This window comes from Pipra filicauda, unplaced genomic scaffold, assembly GCF_003945595.2.
Source record: "Pipra filicauda isolate LSUMZ 115617 unplaced genomic scaffold, ASM394559v2 scaffold100_size2392355_pilon, whole genome shotgun sequence".
NCBI classification, from domain to species: domain Eukaryota; kingdom Metazoa; phylum Chordata; class Aves; order Passeriformes; family Pipridae; genus Pipra; species Pipra filicauda.
The window spans coordinates 986,769-1,006,112 of record NW_024103441.1 but is presented as its reverse complement, the minus strand read 5'-3'; the positions used below and the strand labels follow the sequence as shown (position 1 = coordinate 1,006,112).

The window sequence follows — 19,344 nt, the reverse complement described above, 5'->3', positions numbered from 1 at the left end:
ATGATGGGAATTTTTACTCAGATTCCAACCTGAGAGTACATACTGTTATTTCCCTGTCAGTTGGGCTGATGGGTCCCACGTTTAGCCAAAGAAGCGTGTGATTATTTGACAAAAGCCCTTATAACTGTCTGATAATACTTTTATCAAAGATGATAGTAAAAGGAGAGATGATAAAACCAGCTAAGGTGAACTGGTCAGTCTGCATTTCTCTAGGATGAGCCACAATTGTACCCTCAAAAAATTGCTTGTTTTCAAATGCATTGCGAGACAGATGCTATTAATCAAGTTAGTCTCTGGTGTTTTATTAAATCTGAGGGTTTGTCTCGAGGGAAATCCACTGCCTTGCTACAAATATTGAGGAGTTTTAAAGCAAGGCTGAGCTCTCTGTGGTGCAGAGGTGCAGCAGAGCAGAGTTTAGAATCAGCCCTGTTTCAGTACAGTTATTCTGGGTCCTGTGAGGGATGATCCAACCAGCAGCATTTCCAGTCCCTGCAGCATGAGCTGCATCCCCCTGAGCTGTGCTCCCTGGCTGATCCATGTGTCACAAGCCTGTTCTGTGCTCAGAAAGCCCCAAATTCAGCTGAAGGGAAGGTGCAGATTCGTCCCCAGAGTTACAAACCCCCCCGGCACGTTCACCACGCGTGTGCTGCTTCTTGGGCAGGAATCAGGAGGAGGTTTGAATTCCTCCTGTCTTGTCCTGCCAGCACTCGAGTTTGACAAGCTTCTGGCTTTGGTTAAGTACTTTGCAAGGCCTTTTTGTTGGAGGTTTTTAGACTCCTCTGAGTATAAGTGAGATTTTTAATTTTGTGAAACAGGAAGGAGCAAATCAGTTTGTCTGGTGCTTCCGGACTCCTAGAAGGAGCAAGGCTCCTGGATTGCTTTAGAGTTTATCAGATGCAGCCAACGGAGTGACCTTTGGTTCCTGAAAGGCAAAGTGCCTGGTTTGTCCTGCAGTACTGGTGCCTTTTATATGGAAAGCATTAAATGTAATATTCTTCTGCTTAAGCTGAAGAAATGTCTCATGAAGACCTAAACTTAAATGTCTACAAAGTGGTTTTTATGGTGGTTGTTTTTTTTTTAGCCCTAAGTACACAGCAGTTTGCTTTATAGACAGAGGACTGAGCCTTGAAAACTGAGGGTAATTATTTAGCTGCCTAAGGCTCAACTTTGCCATTGTTTTAGGACTTTAGTTCCTTTCTTTTAAGGGAAACAATTCCCCCCACCCCACAAAACCTTAATTAAAAATTGAGTATGTTTTTGTTCACTTTCCTCCCCAGTAACTTGCATTTGGTTGTGTGTGTAGGTATATAGGTACTTAAATGTTTATTTACAGTGTCACTGGGAAATTGCCTCAATTACCATATTCTATAATTCCACTTTATCTGATTTTGAATTTTCAAAGCTTTATTTAAAGAGACCTTAAACATGTGGGCTCAGTCAGTCAAAAAAAAAGATTCAATTCTCCTGTTAGTACAAGAAGTGTTAAGTATTTAAATGCTGCTCTGTTTGGTATCAGTGATTCATTTGCTGTTGTTTAAGCAGGGAAATCAAGTCTGACAGTGTTTAAATTTGCTTAGATCACCGATACCTTTAGACACTTACAGGTATTAATGATCCTTCTTTTGAGAAGTAGGTTCTGCTTTTCTCTTCTGTGTCCATGGACTGTTACAGATGATGTTAACCCTCAAACTAGATTAGAGACTTTTCCTTCCCTCAATTCATGGGAACGGGAGAAAAAGTTCAGACTTGCTGACCAGGATATGGTGGAATTAATTAACCTCTGGTGGTATCCATTTTACTTAAATGTAGTTGTAAACTTGTCTCTATTGGAGTTCCAAAATTCAACCTGGAATTTGGAAACCACTTCCCATCCCTAACTTACTACAACTCAACTCCTAGAAAAGACATTCTTTATTGTTATTTAAATGAATTTCTAAATATGAAAAACTGTGCTTGAAATCCTGACTCAGCTGGAGACTGCTAAATGTGCAAACAGGACACCAGAGTTAAGACAAACATTAGTAGAGGTGCTTGAAATAAATCTTTGCTTGAATAACCCCAAGCTCTCTGGTTTGAAACATTTCAGTGTGCATGGTGTTAAGAACTCCCCTCTGCCAACTGAAGGTTAATTTTTCAGCATTGTCAAATGAGTAAAACAAATGATGGCAAAGTCAGGAATGTTGGTTGTTTTTAAAATGCTTGAAGTGCTGTAATGCCATGATGTTCTGCATCAAATTTAACCAGCTCCTCATACTGACGTTGTCCTTCCCTTTTCCTGGCTCTGCTCCCATGTAGAAGGTCCGAAGCATGGCCCTGGAGGATGTGGTGATTCTGAACGTGGACACCAACACACTGGAAACGCCTTTCGATGACCTGCAGAGCCTCCCCAATGACGTGGTACGTGTGGAGAGATGGAGCCAAACTGCTGCTCCTCAGTTCTTCCCTCAGGTGTTCAGGAATGTCTGTTTGAACATTTGCAGACATGCTTTGAAGCCTCCTAATGAAAATTAGCCAGTTCTCACGGGAGCTAGAAATCCTATTATTGTTAGATAACTTTTGTTTCCAAATGAAATTGGGTGGGCTTGTTCCTGTGACTGCTTCCAGGTGAGCTTTGAAGAACTTCTTGCATTTCATATCCTGTGATATGGTGTGAAATGGATTCCTACATCTTCACTTCACGCACTGCTAGAATTCAGAATTTAATTTCTTTCTCATCTGCACTTTTTCTTGGTAAATTATTTGCTTTCTTTAATAACTTGATAGAAATGTTGCATAAACACTTGATCTTTCCCTTTAATGGGACATTTCCCTTTGATGGGACGCGAAGCCATCCCGCTTGCTGCTGGAATCATCTCCACTAAAGAAGCTGAGGGGGAAGAGCAGAGAAGTGTGTGAGAATGTAAGCTGTTTTTAGGGCAGAGGGTGAATGTTTAGGAGAACATGGCAGGGAAGATCTGGATTTCTTTTGCTCCATGGAAATACTGTGCTGGCAGGGAGATCTGAACCTTTCTATGTGCAGTTAGGAAAGAAAATTGGTATTCAGGGAGCTCAGTCTAAGGTGGTGTGTCTGAGGAGCAGCTCCAGGGATGGTGACTGCCCAGTGCCTCCTGCAGTGACCCCCCAGCATTCCCCTGGGATCCGCAGTGGGATCCATCCTGCAGGAACAGGGAGCTCAGGAGGAAGGCAAAGGGCCATCTTGATTGGGAGCAATTTGGCTTTAACCAAGCATTCAGTCTATAAAAGTTGCTTCCATGAATTTTTCTGGCTTTATATAGTTTTTCGTTTTGATTTCACTCCCAGCATCCAAATGTGCCAGCTGGTCACCGCTCGTGCCATTCTCCACAACCCGGCAATGACAGACCTGTAAATTTCATGGAATTATGTAAGAAATGTCTGGATACAGTGAGCACGGGGCCTCAAACATGGATATGATTTGTCAACAATCAAGTATTATATTAGATTTTATGAGACTTCATTAAAGGAGCTGTTGTGGGTGCACTGTAGAACATCAGAAGAGACTCCTGCAATAAACACAGAACTTCAAGCTTTGGAATGTAATAAATTTTAAGAGACTTCCTTCCTTTCATTATTTACTTTTACTTCACTTTTATAACAGTAGAGAGTTGTGTTTTATTAGTTCAAATTTCTTGATTCAGTTTTCCACAGGTCTATTTAAAAGCTCCATTTTATCTGGGAGGATGTTTAGAGCAGAGCAGAGGAAGTGCTGCCAGCAAATTCAATTAACTGGCAGGGCTCACCAGTAGCGTACGTGGGGTAGTTTTTTTCACAAGTGCCATATAAATACAGCTGGGATTAATATTTTTCACAACAAAGCTTTAACTCGAGTCGTGGTGCGCTGTGTAATTAATGTTTGGGATGAGGGTTTCTGTCGGCCCGGGCTCTCTGCATTGTTTCAGGTACCTGGATGGGGCAGTTTTCCCCTCCAGGTCTCTCCCTTCACACTGTTCCAGAGTTGGCTTTGACCACTAGAGAGCAGCTGCTCTGCTGTGCAAGAATTGAATTTCTGTCAGTTCTTTCATGCATCATGTGTTTGGAACTGTAAGTGGATCAAGTTGTTCATCTCAGCAGGGAGACTCTAAAGCCAATCCATTATACTTTTTTTTTTCCTTTCTTTTTTTTTTTTTTCCTTTCCTTTTTTCTTCCCTGGGAGGAAGGGGAGATTTTGGGAGCGTGTCTCCCCTCTGGTCTTGGTCTAAGTAGATGCATTTATGACCTGAGAAACTAAAAATGTCTTCAGGAGTTTCCTGATCATAAATGCTTGTTATGTCAAACTACTATGTCAGCTTTGCTACTTAATGTGAGCAGTGAGCAATTCATGCACTGCTGAATAGACAAAATTTACTTTGCTAAATTAAATCTATCTATATTCAGCAGTGAGGAAAAACATCTTCTGTGTGATGCATTCACCATCAGGTAATTAATCCAGTGGAAAATTTCTAAAGCCGTTTCCCCCCCTCCTTGATCAGTTTTTTAAATCAAGTGAATGAAGTCCAATGGTTCTTGTAGAGCTTCAGGTAGTGTGCTGTGCTTGAGTTTCATGACAGTGATGTTGCTACCTAAACTGTTGGTTCTTGAGAATCTAGAATGAGCTATTCTTTAATTCCTAGGATCCAAGCAAACATAGGCTACCCAAGGGTCTTTCCAGTTAGCATTTGTGTCAGAGGAGCTGCAGGGGCAGTTCCAGCAGAGTCAGATAAAGTTTCTTTGCCCCACTTGCCCCAGCAGTACCTGTTGGCTGTCAGGCTTCCTGAACTGGCCAGGAAAATCAAGGTGTGTACTACTGTGTTACTGACTCACTGTCTGAAATGTGAAAAACTGTCCCTCCTTCACCTTCTGCTTCTGATGTGTTGCTGAAAATCTGGCAGCATGAGAGCACCCCGGGAAGCAACTTTCCTTTTAAAATAGTCATTATTAAAAAAAAGAGATTTATTAAGGACTGTGATTACAATAAGTGCATCTGCTGCTGACAAGTCTCCTACACCACCGTCTGTGTTGCAACGAATAGCAAAGAGGGGGTAGTAATTTATTTCTTTTTTATGCAACCTTTATGGATTTTTCATGTATTTCCAAATAAGTGTCATCTTCTAGTCGTGGTTGTAGCCAGAGCTCCACGTTCCAAGGGCTGAAGGCCAGGCTGGCTCTGTCGGTGTGCAGTGGTTCTGTGGAGCCCTGGGGCAGGGCAGGCAGGGTGTGGGGACACTGCAGGGGCCTGGGGACATCGGTGCTGTGGCCATGCAGCTCCTGCTGTCCAGTCCCTCACCACCCACCACAGGCTGCTGTTCCTGGCTCTCACTCAGGGAAATCAGTGTCCTGCTTCCAGGACAACCAGAAGTACCAAACCACAGCCCTGTAGCCAAACCATCTTCCTAAAGGTGAATCCGTTTTTATTTCTTACACTGCATTTGCAGTAGAAGGTTTCTTGCTTTATTCATGTTGACAACTGAAAAGCCCTGGACCTAATTAAAAGAATTTCCACTAGCACCTTTACTGAACCATTTCATTCTGCTGCATTGCACAGATTGCATTCTGAAACATGGTGAGAGTTGAAATCGGACCTTTAAACCTCAACTGCCAGAAGTATAAAAATCTTCTTTAAAAACACTTTCAGGGTAGACTGCATGTATATGTGTCTGTTTGGCTAGAAATAATCCTCATTTTCAGTGGTCACAGTCTTTTAGGGTTTTTTGAGTATGACTGCCTCTTTTGGCAGGAAACAACCCTAATTCTGCTCATATCATCTTCTTTGAGTTATGTACTAATTTATTCCATAGAAAGTATGAGGGTTTTTTTTTTTTGTTGCTTTTTAGTCTCTTTAAACTTGCTGTTAACATTTTTTTTTTGTTAAAAACTATGGCATACCTATTGCAGTAATCCTGCATATGTATAAAACAGACATGCTACAGTGTTCAAGGAATTATCAAAATACCTGTCAATATTGTGCTTCTGTACCAGCCAGGGGAGCTGAAGCACAGAAAGGCTGTGACCAGCCCTCTGAACTTCTGGTTTGTTTAAAATGAAGCCTTTTCCTTCTATATAGATGGCAAGTTCTGTATCTTCACATTAATGTTTAAAGAAAACCCTTTATAACAACGTTTGAGATGGATTTAAAAGTTACTCAGAGCTCTGGACATTTTATTGCACTTTTAAGAACTACCTTTAAATGGTTTTGCATAAGTTAATATAGGAAATAAATGGATATTTCATCCCTAAAAGTTCAGACCCATTTGAACATGAAGTGTGCTGTTCAGGTTTGAAAATCTGGTGAAGCTTTTACATTTAGAGAATTACAGAGCTTGAGGGACATTATCTCAGTGAATAGGAGTGAGCTTATTTTATGGATATGAGACTAAATCTGGTATCACGTGTTGTGTTAATGTGGGTTTGTGGGCTCACTAATGCCCGGATCATTGGCATAAGCCACAGCACTCCGATTTATAAACAGTGCTGGACACGCTCTTGGTTATTTCTGTTATACTAAATAACTGTAATGAAATGCCTCCTACAGCAGAATCTGCGGAATATTTAAAAGGAAATGTCTTTGCAACTGTTTTGGTAAACACAAGTGCAAAGACAACATCTAGTTCTGAGAGGAAAACAAGCAGTGCCCAGCATGGATTCAGTATTTCACACCAGTGGAGCCAGATGAGGGGCAACTCTGCCCTCCCCGGATCCGGGACACGCAGGAGCAGCTGAGGGAGGGACGGGGCTGAGGCCCCCTGTGAGGGGCTGTGGGGGCCATGAAGGGCTCGGAGGGGGCTGTGAGGGACCATGAGGGGCTGTGAGGGGTCATGAGGGGTTATGACAGGCTGTGAGGGGCCATGAAGGGCTCTGAAGGGGCCGTGAGGGGCTCTGAGAAGCCATGAGGGGTTGTGACAGGCTCTGAGGGGCTCTGAGGGGCATGGCAGCTCTGAGGGGCCCTGAGGGGCTCTGAGAAGCCATGGCAGGCTCTGAGGGGCCCTGAGGGGCTCTGAGAAGCCATGGCAGGCTCTGAGGGGCTCTGAGAAGCCATGAAGGGCTCTGAGGGGCTCTGAGGGGCTCTGAGAAGCCATGAAGGGCTCTGAGGGGCTCTGAGAAGCCATGGCAGGCTCTGAGGGGCTCTGAGGGGCTCTGAGAAGCCATGGCAGGCTCTGAGGGGCTCTGAGGGGCGGCTGGGGCAGGCACAGCTCAGCTCTTGACAAACCACTTCAAAACAATCTGAAAACAGGCAAAACACCCCCTGGTAGGGTGAGGAAGAGTGTGAGGGGGAAGGATCGTCCGGGAGGAGCTGTTGGGACTGGTGTGGGCAGAGGGGAGGCGGGATCGGGGCAGGGAGCTGAGCTGGGAACAGGCGGCGAAGGAAGGTGCCTGAGTTTCTGTCTTTGTTTCTCGCTATCTGACTGTATATTAATTGGCAATAAATTAAATTAATTTTCCTAATTCGAGCCTTTTCCTCATGGGTCTGTATCTCCCTGTCTGAGCCCACAAGTGTGCTGTGCGTGTTTGCTCCCCGAGTGCTGCTGAGGGGCAGTGGGAGAGCGGCTGGGGAGGGAACCCCCCCAGCCTCAAATACAGCTCTCATGGGGTTATTTTCCATTAAGTCTACAAGGGAATATAGCCTTAAAAAAAACTTGGACTTGTGACGAACAAATTTTTTCAGACCTCCTGAATTTGATCTTAGCCTTGGTGGTGATGGATGGCCCAGCTATGCAGAGCGGTTTCTCTTATTAATTTGATGTTTGACTAATTTATCTGTAATTCTTTCATGGATTCTAATAAAAAATGACACAGAACTTCATGGACTACCTTTAAAACAGTACTTAGCAGCGGATTTTAAGTAGGAGGGAAGGTTCAATGAAGCTTTTATTGTCCTATTGGTTTCTGAATAGAATCCAATTGTATCTTGGAGAGGCAAAACAGCTTGAAAAGTAATGCTTTTAGAACTGAAAAATTCAACTCTGAATTCACAATGTCGCCTTTTGTCATAGCTGCTGCTGTGGTTAGCACGTTTTTCATTTAGCTGTGCCCCAATGTGTTACGCTTTGTTTGTGATAGGAGAGTGATCTAGACCTGCTGTGTGATTTCAGGTTTCTGCACTGAAGAACAGATTGAAGAAAGTCTCTACAACCACTGGAGATGGTGTGGCAAGAGCGTTTCTAAAAGCACAAGCAGCTTTCTTTGGGAGCTACAGAAACGCCCTGAAAATTGAACCTGTAAGTAGGCAATTAGTAGGAATAAGATGTAAATCTGCAGCTGTGGTGGAGGAAAGAACCTAACAATTTGAAGTGTAGCATAACCTGCTTTTACTAAGGTCAGCATGGTGGCTCTTTGGCTGCCTGGTACTGAAAACAGTGTTCAAGTCTCCAAAATGAAAGAGCTGCAGCAAGCATGATCCTTCTCACGGGGAGAAACCTGCTTATGGAAAGGTATGGGTGTTGTTTGGTTTTGAATGCAGTTAAGTTAGAAAAGAGATGGTAAAAAAGTATAAACTGATCAAAAGAGGCTAGTGCAAAGCTGACCTCTCCCTGCAAAACCCATCTCTTCATTGTGTTATTTTTAAAGGCAGTAAAAGATAAAAGTTTTTACACAATGCATGTTTAACTGTGAAACGCAAATTTGTGAAATCATGGATTTTAAGAACATAATTAGTAAAGAAATTGTGTTTTTTACAGAAATATGAAGGATGTCTGGAGTTGTAACTATTGACAGTAAATGTCTGTTAGGGAAATTCAGTCTCTTGCTCCTGGTTTAGAGCTGATCTCTTGTTTAGTGCCATTGGAGTGGGGGAAGGACTTTTTTGTGCTTGATCTTGGTTTTTATTGCTTCTCGTGAGGCACCTGTTCCTGGGTTACTGCAGGTGTCTTCACGGACTTCAATGCAACCCTGTCCTGCCAAATTAATGTATTTCCACATGTTTTGTGACACTCTGGTTTTGATACTGTGTGCTTAGGGGGGTCCTTCTAAAGTGTGTACATTTGCTGATAGACAGGGTAAATAGTGTGAAAAACATCCATGTGTAATTCATGAGATATGTCCCAGAAATATGGAAGATGAAATGTCCTAAATGCAGAGTGATCCCCAGAATACTTCCAGAATATTCTATGTTCCTCTCTCTGAAACAGGGGAAGCACACACATGTGCAAGTCCAATGCCCTGGTAAATCCCAATTCATGGCCCAGTTTGAACTGCTGTTGTTTAGACCTGTGGCTGCTTAACAAGATCTCTGTAGAGGACAAAATTTCCTTTTGTCTTAATACCTCCTTTTCTCAGCCTCAAGCATTTGGAGGCCAAAAGCATAGTGTTTCTTGAGGATGTTTCAGTTACTGAAGTGTCTTCAGTACTACAGTTTGTCTTACTTGTTATTTTTAAAGCCGGAAGGAGAAAATAGCCTGAATTTCAAACAGCCCAGTTATCACCATCAGACAAGCACCATTTCAACAATTCATATTCAGGGTTCAGAAATAACTTCTGAGGTCAGCACGGGGGGAATCGCTGCGTGTGGGAAAAAATAAATTGTCTTGGCTCGGGTGTGTGTGTGTGTCTGGGTGTAAGAGCTGGGCTGTCAGAGCGTCTCAGGTGGAACGAGGGGAGGTGTTTGGGATGGGGAGGTGTTTGGAACTGGGCCGTGTGAGGCACCCTGGCCGTGAGCCTCCTTTCTCCCTGCCGGGAGACAGCGGCTCCCTCTGTCCGCGCAGGCTTCCTTGTGCTCCCCTGCTCCTCCCTGCAGTTGCCAGGCAACTCTGGGAATATTGGTGTATGCTTTGCCTGGATGTGCATGTGTGTGTGTGTGTGTGTGTGTGTGTGTGTGTGTGTGTGAGATTAACTAGTTAAGGGATTTATGAAGGAAAATAAAAAATTTAAATTGCTGTTCTGGAAATGCCATCTGGTATTTTGAAGGCTGAATGTTAAAGATGATCGTTTGAAATGAGTTGTCAGTGGCACACCCCTAGAAAGTGCAACTTGGAGGGACAGCTAACCTGAGGAAGTAGAAGAAATGGTTTGGTTTGCTTATCATTCTATCCAAGAAAACCTGTAAACATAGCTGCACAAATATGTCATAAAATACAATTTAGTAATCAGGAAGTGGAAATTTTCAGGGATTTCTTTCCTAAGTCCTTTTGTAAATCAAAAAATTTAGCTTCTGATTATACCTTCTGGTATTAGATTTAGATAAAGAAAATTTGCAAGTGTTTCACATTCATGTGTCACCTTCACATGGGGTAAATATGGGGCATAAGCAATACCAAACATGATGTGGTTCTTTGCATTTCATGGCCTGTAACTCAAGGAATCTGACTGTTCATTTAATATCACTGATAATTAGGAAATAAATTCAAAGAAGCAGCAGCTTTTCCTCCTTTCATAAGACAGTTTAATTTCATAGGCCATCTCACTGGTGTGAGCTGACTTTTTGGGATAAATGGTGTGAATTGATTTTTCATTATTCGGTGTAGGTCCAGAATGTGTCACAGAGCAGACTTTAAATTCACATTATTATACTTGAGCACATTAAGAACTCTTATTCTGTTCAGAGGCTTTTATTCCAGAGGTAGAAGGTTGTGTAATGGACATAAACACCAGAACACTGGCGAGAAGTTTCTGTTGCCATCAACTTTCTGAGGCCTTTGGTAATTAGAAATTGTGTGGAAAAACATATCCAGGTAATACAATTTGCAAGTGTAATAATAAGATTTACTTGACAACATTCAGTGCTGTTCCCTACTGTGTTTTCTATAGCTGCATTAAGCTGGATGCTGAGTACAGCAGAGCATGTGTTGGGTGTGATGTAAGTGCAGTCACCACACACCTCTGTTGCTGTCAAGTACAGCCAAACACGGCAGCAGTGGGGTGTTTTCTGGGCTGTATTGAGGCAGATGATCTTCCTGGGAATGACTCAAATTTCCAAATTCCCATTTTCTTGCTGTTTTTGTCATCGTCTAAACCCTGCATTCCCGCAGTAGGTCACCTCCCAGAGCTGGCTGCGTGGGAAGGGGTTTGCAGTCCTGAGCCGGTGGGTGATGTTGGGAAGCCAGGCTCGGCTTTTGGGCTCGGAGCTGTGGCCGTGCACTTTCTTCTGCTGACACCTAGTGGTTCCACACATTCCGTTCGGGTTCTTTCCCAGGGTTTGTGAAGGAACAGCCCCTCACACCCGTGAGTAAAGGTGAGCTCCGGGTGGGACTGACCCAGAGCAGGGGGTGTGGGTCGGTGGTGCTGGTGCAGCCTCAGTCCTTAGATGCATCCTCTTCAGGGCAAACAGAAACTCTCAGGGGCAGGGCGATGTCCTTTTCTGCTTGTACCCTTGTCCTGTGCCTCCATGGCTGAATAACTTGCTGATTTGTGAAGGGCTGATGAAAGTACTTGTTGAACCTCACCGATGTGTTGTGGACTGCAGTTCTCACACTGCTTTGGCTGAGCTACCCGGCGTGTAGGAATGTGTGTCCTTATGCTGCTGAACTTCTGTTGTCCTGTCAAAGCCTGATAATTTATCTTTGGATTTGAAATAGAGAAGACAATGTACTACCAATCGTCATAATTGTGACTTTGATACAAATTTACTCTGAATATGATGCAATTTGAGCAATGGGGGGGAAGAAGCCATTACGAATAAGAGGAAATAATTCTTCTTTTTCAATATAACATTCAATTCAACCTAAGGAAATAATTAATGCGTTAATTATTTTATATCAATCTCTTGAATGGAACACAATAAAGTCCTTCAGCAATTCCAGATCCATGAGATCAGAGTGGGACAGAAGTCAGAAAAGTAGATGGTATTTGGTGCAGTGAAAAAGCAAATGCCAGATGAGTCTAAAAGGACATTTTGTTGGAATATGTGTGCAGTAACATAAAGAAAGTGCATGCTACACACTGGTGCATAATTCATTTTGCAAAGGCTTTGTAGCATTCAGTGCTTTATCTACTATGAAGTATGATTGTTGCCATGGTGAATTATTTTTTTAAGTTATTCAGTGGAAGAGTAAATAGTTGTTTCCAACTCCCAGTAATTGCCACATCCCAGCCCCTTCCTCTCCATAACCATCTTCTGCATAGCTTTTTTTCCCTGCATGTATATTTTAAAGGCATACACTGTAGATTCTTCCCTGTCACCAGAGCTGTGTCAATAGGTCAGAGCTTCAGGAGTGTTTGTCCACCTATGGCAAATATGAGGAAGGTGATCCCTAATGCTTAAATGACTTGTGCACACACCTGTCAAAATTAACCCCGAGCTGCTGGGGAAACAGTGAGCAGAAGCTTATTAAATGGAACTTCTTGTTTTGCTTGCAGTTTTGTTGTGTTCCTTTTAAAGTCAGTGCTGATGTAGAGCAATAGGAGTTTTCTCCCATCCATCTTTACTATTTTCTTGTTCAGGTGGTGTGAGCTCTCAAATCCATGAGACAGTCTAAGAGTGCCTAAATGACAGTCATTTCTAAGTCTCATCCTGATGACTTTACTAACAGATTGGAGTAGACAATGAGAGTGGCACTGACAGTGTGTAAAACCTGATGTTTCTGTGATAAAAACGGAGATAAAATGAATTTCTGTATATTCTGGAACTGAAACGTGAGGCGTATTTTCTACTCCGACAATTCTGTGTTTCGTGGAATTTTGAAGACCCAAGTTTTTGACAACCTCCCTTAGAAGCCACCTGTAACTATTGTTATGTTTTCCCATCTATGGGAAGTGCTCCAGAAGCCATACTAACCCGAATTCTCAGTCACTGGTTGGAAAAGATTTAGTGGGGAAAGACAGTTTTGTTTGTTTTCTGTGTGGTGTTTGTTTTCATTTCAATCCTCTTGCTGTTTCCTCTCTAAGCCTTATTGTCGCTATAGACAAGTTTCTGCTTTTGCTGTTTTAAACCTTAAAAATGCTCTTTTTCTAACAAGCATTTACTGTTCTTCAAAATGCATTTATTATTCTACGTCTAAGTCTGTTGAGATATACATATGTTAATGAAACTGAAAAGACACTCTCTTTAATCTCTTCGAGCAGTCTGGTATGTAGTAAATAGAATTGTTTTGTAATTTCCAAACTGTTATAAGATCCTGTGTTATCTAATTCCGTGTGCCACGCTGAGGGGAGGGGGGAACTCAAGGTTCTGAAGGAAAGGTAATGAAAAGTAATATTTGAGAAAGTAAATGTGACCCTCTGCTGAATGGAGCTTTTCTGCCATGAAAGGTGCAGTCAAACTTCCCTGGCCATCATACTTATTACAGTAAAAATCCAACAGAACCCTAAACAAAACAAAAAAAAGGAAACACCTCCCCCAAATCCATCATGGGAATGGTTTTGTGCTTGGGTGGAGGAACATTGCCCGGAGTCAGGGATGGGGAGCTCTGCACCTTGTCGTGCACTGGCAGCAGCAGCAGCTGCAACGTGAAGTCCCTTGGCACTGATGTGGGTGCTGGCACCCCCTGGCCTGCCCTGAGATCAGCAGTGTTTGCCTGCTGGTGCTGACAGGCAGGTTTGTGGGGTCTCTGTTTGTGGCACCCGTGACGAGGCTGAGGAGAAGTGTCTTGGGTTTCGTTGTGTAACTTTGCAGCCCCTGCAGCAGTTGTGTGTTCAGCCATCAGCCTGGATCAGGTCACTCTGCATCTTCCGTGGTGGTGCTGCAGAATAAAAGGAGCTTTGTTCCAAAGCCTCTAAATCTCCCTATTACCAGGGCAGGCTGAGCAGTGAGGAGCAGTTCGTGGTACGTCAGCTTTGCTCTGCGAGGATTTGGATATTCAATTATTTGTCTGTGCCTATCACACCTGGTTTTGGGGTTTGTTTGCTATTTTATGCGCTTGGTTTTGTTTCTCCTCAATTTGTTTCAAGCCTTTGGTTGTTTGTTTTAGCCTGACTCTTGCCTGTGTTTTTATTGCGTGGTCTCCCGATCCTTTGGTTATAATTGAGAGAGCACAGCCTCGGTGAGCAGTGAAGCACCGTGCAAATGCCTCCGTGCAGGAGAACTTGAAGATATTTCCTGAACTAATAAAACGCAGGGGACTTGGAGGGGAACAACAAGGCACATAAACAAACACCAAGCAGAAAATAACATCACCCTTGAATTCAGCTGCTGTGTAAGGCACTCAGTGACTGTGTGTTTTTTAAATGAGCTGTTGTATCTGGTATTAGAAAAAAAAAAAAACAGACAACACACACACATATAACCATTAAAAACCCCACCCAAAAGACCTTTCAGGCAGGTAGGGAAGGAGTGAACTGTACATTCTCAGTAGTGTGAGCAGCTGTACAACTGAACAGAAAGGATTGCTTCCCTTGACAGAAGATGGTAGAAGAGATTGTGCTACTAGGATTTGTAAAGTAGATTTCAGTAGCAGACAATATTGATGAAATAACGATAAAAATTAGAATATTTAATCAGGTTATGAACAAACTAAATAGACCTTCCTAATAGAAAAGTCATGCCACTTGGGGCTTCCAGTGTGCACACTGTACATTGCGTGTGAGTTGGAGTGTACAGTCTATAGTGTTACAGTACCAGTCGGGTGACAGGCAGTGAATCACAGTTACTTGGAATGGTTTGCATCGATGGTGATAGAGCTGGAACAGGGAACCCTGGGACGTGACAGGGCCAAAGGCAGAGTGACCACAGCTGACAGTTCAGTGTGGCTGCTGCCCTGGCAGCCAGCACTGGAGCCCTGCTGCACCCAGAGCTGTGCTTCCTTGGGAGGCACCCTGGGACTCTGCTCCTGCCCCAGGGCCCAGTGACATCCCCGTGTGCTGCCTGTCCCCGGGATGGGACACGGGGATGGGACCAGGGCCCTGCACTGCAGAGAACTGGGCACCTGGGCTGCCAAACAACCTTGAGTTTGGGATGGGCAGCGCCTCAGGGAAAGGGAAATTCTGGCTCATGACCACAGTGCCATATAGGCAACATTAGTCGGACACTGAGGACCACTTTTTTCTTCTTCCTGCTATTTTGGGGGACACAAAAATGTAAACTCAGCAGAGGGCTGATAAACGTGTTGTTCTTTAAAACACACGCTACTCCAGTCTGGTAAAACATCACATGAAAACATTCTGTCCTTTCTTATCTCTTTCTAATTTAATTCATTGTTTTCTGTGCCTTTCATTCAGTGAGTAGCAGCTCTGGCAATGACAGATATGCTATTGTGACTGAAATATGCATTTTGTAAGTCATAACTTTACTTGGTATTTAAATAAACTGTGTATGTACAGCGTGCAAGATTTATGCAGAGCACAGCTGGAGGTATTCTGCTCAGAATTCCTATGGTTTAAAATGTCTCTTTCAAGTTTGAAAATGTGTTGTGAAGTAGATACCATTATGATAATTGGAAGTTCAGCTTCTCTGTCTTGCTCTATTATTTTTCTTGAATACAATTAACACATCACACACACTTCACCTGGTCTCTCCTCATTTACCTCTGACACTTCCTTGATATTTATTTAGACACATGTGGTGTCTTTGCTTTGAATTCAATGGTTGGTACATTCACTAGATTTATTTTTTTAATAAACGTTTTTCTCATTTAGAGATACGCAATTAGTGTGCATTGTTAGAGAAAAGTATACATATTGATGTCAGTTTAAATCTTTTACTTATTTGTTAGATGATCAGGACATAAATTGTATGAAGATTGTAGAGAAGACTGTGATTACTCTCAAATCAAAATACCTGCTGAGAAGTTGCAGAAGCAGCTCATTTTAGTGTAGTTCTCACGAGGGAACACTACAGAGAAGGTATGCACAGAGCTGTCTAGAGAAAAATTTAAAAATATATATGAATAATACATTTAATTTGGAATTGTTATATTTTCTTTAAGGTAGCATAAAGATGAAGCACAGATTTCAGTGTTTTGTGTGAATTAAGCTTTATTCTTTCAGATTCAGTGGCAATGCTTTTATTTCTCAAAACAAAAGAAAGACCAAGTTTTGCTTCTAAAATAAAATCAAATTCTTAAACTGGGCTTAATAAAATATGATGGGCATAGTTTTTATCTTAAATAATGTATGGCACATCACATTTCAGTGATCCCCAGGGGGAAAGAATATGAAAATACCATTATATATATTTTATTTGTGGAAATCAGGTTTGAAGTTTTCCTTATTTCTTCTTTTTATCATTTTATTTTAGTTTTAGGAACACTCCTAACACTTGGAGATTTAATAAGGAATAAATCCAAAATTTGATCCAAAAAAATCCAGCCTAAGCTCGATCCCCACAATAAGGCAGGCAATTTTTCTGGATTATTTCGGTAATTTCAGCTGCACTTTGGAGTGCAGGGGGCTGTGATCTGGTACAGTTCCTGTCACTGTCCCTTCCTGTAATCGCTGTTTCCGGAGGATTTTCAGTAACTGTATTACTGGAGACGTCTGATATTTGTAAATTAGTTTAGTACAGGAAAAAAGGAAAAGGTGTCATCTCCCGAATAAGGAGTCATTTGCTTTTCCGTGAACTTGGGTTGATCAGCTGCCAGCTTTGCAGGTCCAGGACTCCAGGGCTTTCCTGGGGAAGTCTGGAGAACACCCACAGCCCTGAGTTTGTTGCTGGTTTGGTCCCCACAGTCAGGGCCGTGGTGAGAGCCCTTGTTGTGCAGCTGCATCTCTGCTGGCATGAGGAACCAGCACGAGAGGCATTTAGAGAAGGAGACCTATTTCCAGTAATGCTGAAGGAAATCAGGGTTTCTCTCGAGGTATCTTGGACTCGGACTTCCAGTTTTCAAAATGCACATTTAAAATTATCTCTATTAAAACCCCTTGGAAGAGTGTATTTTTTTTTATTTTATTTTATTTAGTGAAATCATTCTGTAATTTAATATTTCAAGTCCTGGCTAAGCTGTAAAGCTTAGGGCTGATAAACAAAGCATCTGAAGCCAAATGGCCCCTTAGCTAACCCCAATTAAAATAAAGATTTCATTGCGCTCTGTCCTGACAGAGAGGGAACATATTGTTGCCTTTAAGGGAGTTTGGTTTAGTTAATGAAAGAATTTATTTCATTTTTTTCGAATACAGAACCTAATTAAATAAGTTTCAACTTGACTTGTAGTTGAGGACATTTTAACTCCTTAAAGGTTACTCTTGTGTCCAAGTGTAGCTCTCTTTTGAATAATTCCTGATGCAGTATTTAGTTTGGTGATTTGGGTAATAAGATATTTTATAGTAGATCTCACATAACTGTTTGTTATGTGTATATCACACATACATGTTGTTCATTCTTAAAGCATAAAACTTGTTATTGGCATTACATTATTTTGACATATTACGTGAATTCTGCTTTAAATATTTCTCAGAGGCAGTGACTAATACTAGATTCTTAAAAGTCCTGTGCAAATGGAGGTGCCTTGGCTTTGCTCTGAGTACACTTCAGGAGCTGTAGATGATATGTGTACTTTGCTTACTCCTGCTGCTCAATGGAAAGGCAAACATATTGAAGGATTATTTTGGTGAAGCTCTCCAAGCAGCAGCTGAAGTCTGTATGTCCAGAACCTTTTATCTTACAGAGGATTAATGGTGAAAATGAGAGCAATTTGTAAGAATTGTATGTGTGATTAGTTTGCCTTTAAAGTTCATCCCCCGTTTGTCAACCAAGAATTTATTACACATTCTCAACTAAGAATATATGACAAATAAACAACACTTTTATCTGAAGATGCTTTCTTATTACACAAAGAACATCCTATATGTAACATTATATGTTATTTATATGTAACATTTTGTATGTTACATTTTATATGTAACTTGGCAAGGAAGTTCATGCTTGAGATCAATTTTTAGTTGTAAGAAGTGTGTAAATATTTTCCCCAAATGTATCTCTGCAGCTCTAACTCCGGGTTGTTTTGGAGCAGTGGCTCCCAATGCCTGGGGAGAACTGCTTGATGGAAAATTTAAGAACATACATATGTTGTGCCCCCTCATTTGGGGATTTGAAGCTAATGTTGGAGCATGTGCTCTCCTCCAAATGTCACTTGATCACGTTCTCCTTTACGTGGGGAGTAAACTGCAGCCCAGCTCTCTCAGAATGAGCTTCCAGCTCTCTCCAGCACAGGGCCATGGATTTCCCTACGTCAGGGTCATTCCCAGGGCTTTTCCCCACTTCTGCTTCAGGCCTGTGTGATTGTTGCCTTCAGCTGTGGAGGTAAATGATAGTCAAAGAATTTCTACCTGTAGGAAAAAATAAATAATTTTATTTATGGATAAGTAACAAAATATTTAATTGTTTAGGAGGGGCTTGCAGGGGCTTTTTAGTTGAAAAAGAGTGTTCTTTGGTGTGGGTGTGAACATGAATGAAACATGAAGGACTGGATGGTACTGGGGCCCTAAAAATCTGTTACTCGTTTGGCATATGTTACAGATCCTGAGGTAACTGAAATGCAGGGCTGTTCTTTTCTCTTCTGTGAATTTCTGTAGATCGTTGTAATTGTGTTTCAGAAATCTCAATAGTTGCCAAATGCAACCAAAAATAACACATCACATGCAGCCAGAGTTCCAGATATCCTCACTCTGCCCTAGAGCCACGTTTCCCAGCCATTATCTTGTCAGAGCTTATTGTGCTCAATTTTAATTAAACGTTAATAGCAATCTTGCAGTCAGAACTGACGGGAAAGTTTTCCAAAGACTATATATCTATACATATATATATACCCACAGGATATTCCATTATGTGTTTTTCTCATTTCTTATCTTGTCCAAACTCTGTTCTTTGTAAAAGTCTTTGGTGATGGAGAAGGTGAAACAGAAAAGGGGGCAGTGGCTTGACTGACAAGCATCGCTTTACAGCCAGGAGTCATCAGCTGCATTTTGTGTTGTTCAGGAACATCACTCCAAAACCTTACAAGGTTCTTGGGGTTTATTTGATTTTCCTTATGTGGTGTGGTGGATACACTGAGTGTCCTACAGTTAGGTTTCAACATTCAGATGCTGAATCTTTAAGTACAGAAAGGACTTTTGCAAGGCTGCAACCTGGAGTTCTTGTGTCTCTGCCTCCAAGGGGGTTGTGTTCACAAATGTTGGGCACAGCTTTTCCTGTTGGGTGGTGGATCATTGGTTCTTATTGCTGTATAGGAAGCTCTGTAGAATTAATTGGTTGTCAAATCCCTAAGAAATAACGGATTAATGTGCTTGACCACAGTGCCCTGTGGAGGAGCTGCAGTTTGCCCCCGTGCCCAGCCTCCCCGTGTACCACAATTACAGATGTGCAGCCCGGACATTTAGTGGGTTGCATTTCATTAATACGATTTAGGCAGACAACCCCAGGTTGCTGTCGGGCCGTGCTGACAGCTAATTACTGAAATGAAGGGTGTACACGGCCAAGGAACAATGGAGCATGGCTCAGAACAGGGGAACAGTGCTCACATCGTGGGATCACCCCTTGGACAGTCTCTC

General features: G+C 42.2%; 1 protein-coding gene across 2 annotated transcripts in view; it reads left to right on the top strand.

Moving 5' to 3' along the window:
• The window catches only part of DENND1A (DENN domain containing 1A), a 152,006-nt gene that overhangs the window by 89,152 nt on the left and 43,510 nt on the right, over positions 1 to 19,344 (top strand). For both annotated transcript variants that reach the window (XM_027741337.2, XM_027741335.2), the window contains exons 12-13: positions 2,296 to 2,397; positions 8,085 to 8,210. In XM_027741337.2, the coding sequence (XP_027597138.1) occupies positions 2,296 to 2,397; positions 8,085 to 8,210 (228 nt within the window). The remainder of the gene's footprint in view (positions 1 to 2,295; positions 2,398 to 8,084; positions 8,211 to 19,344) is intronic.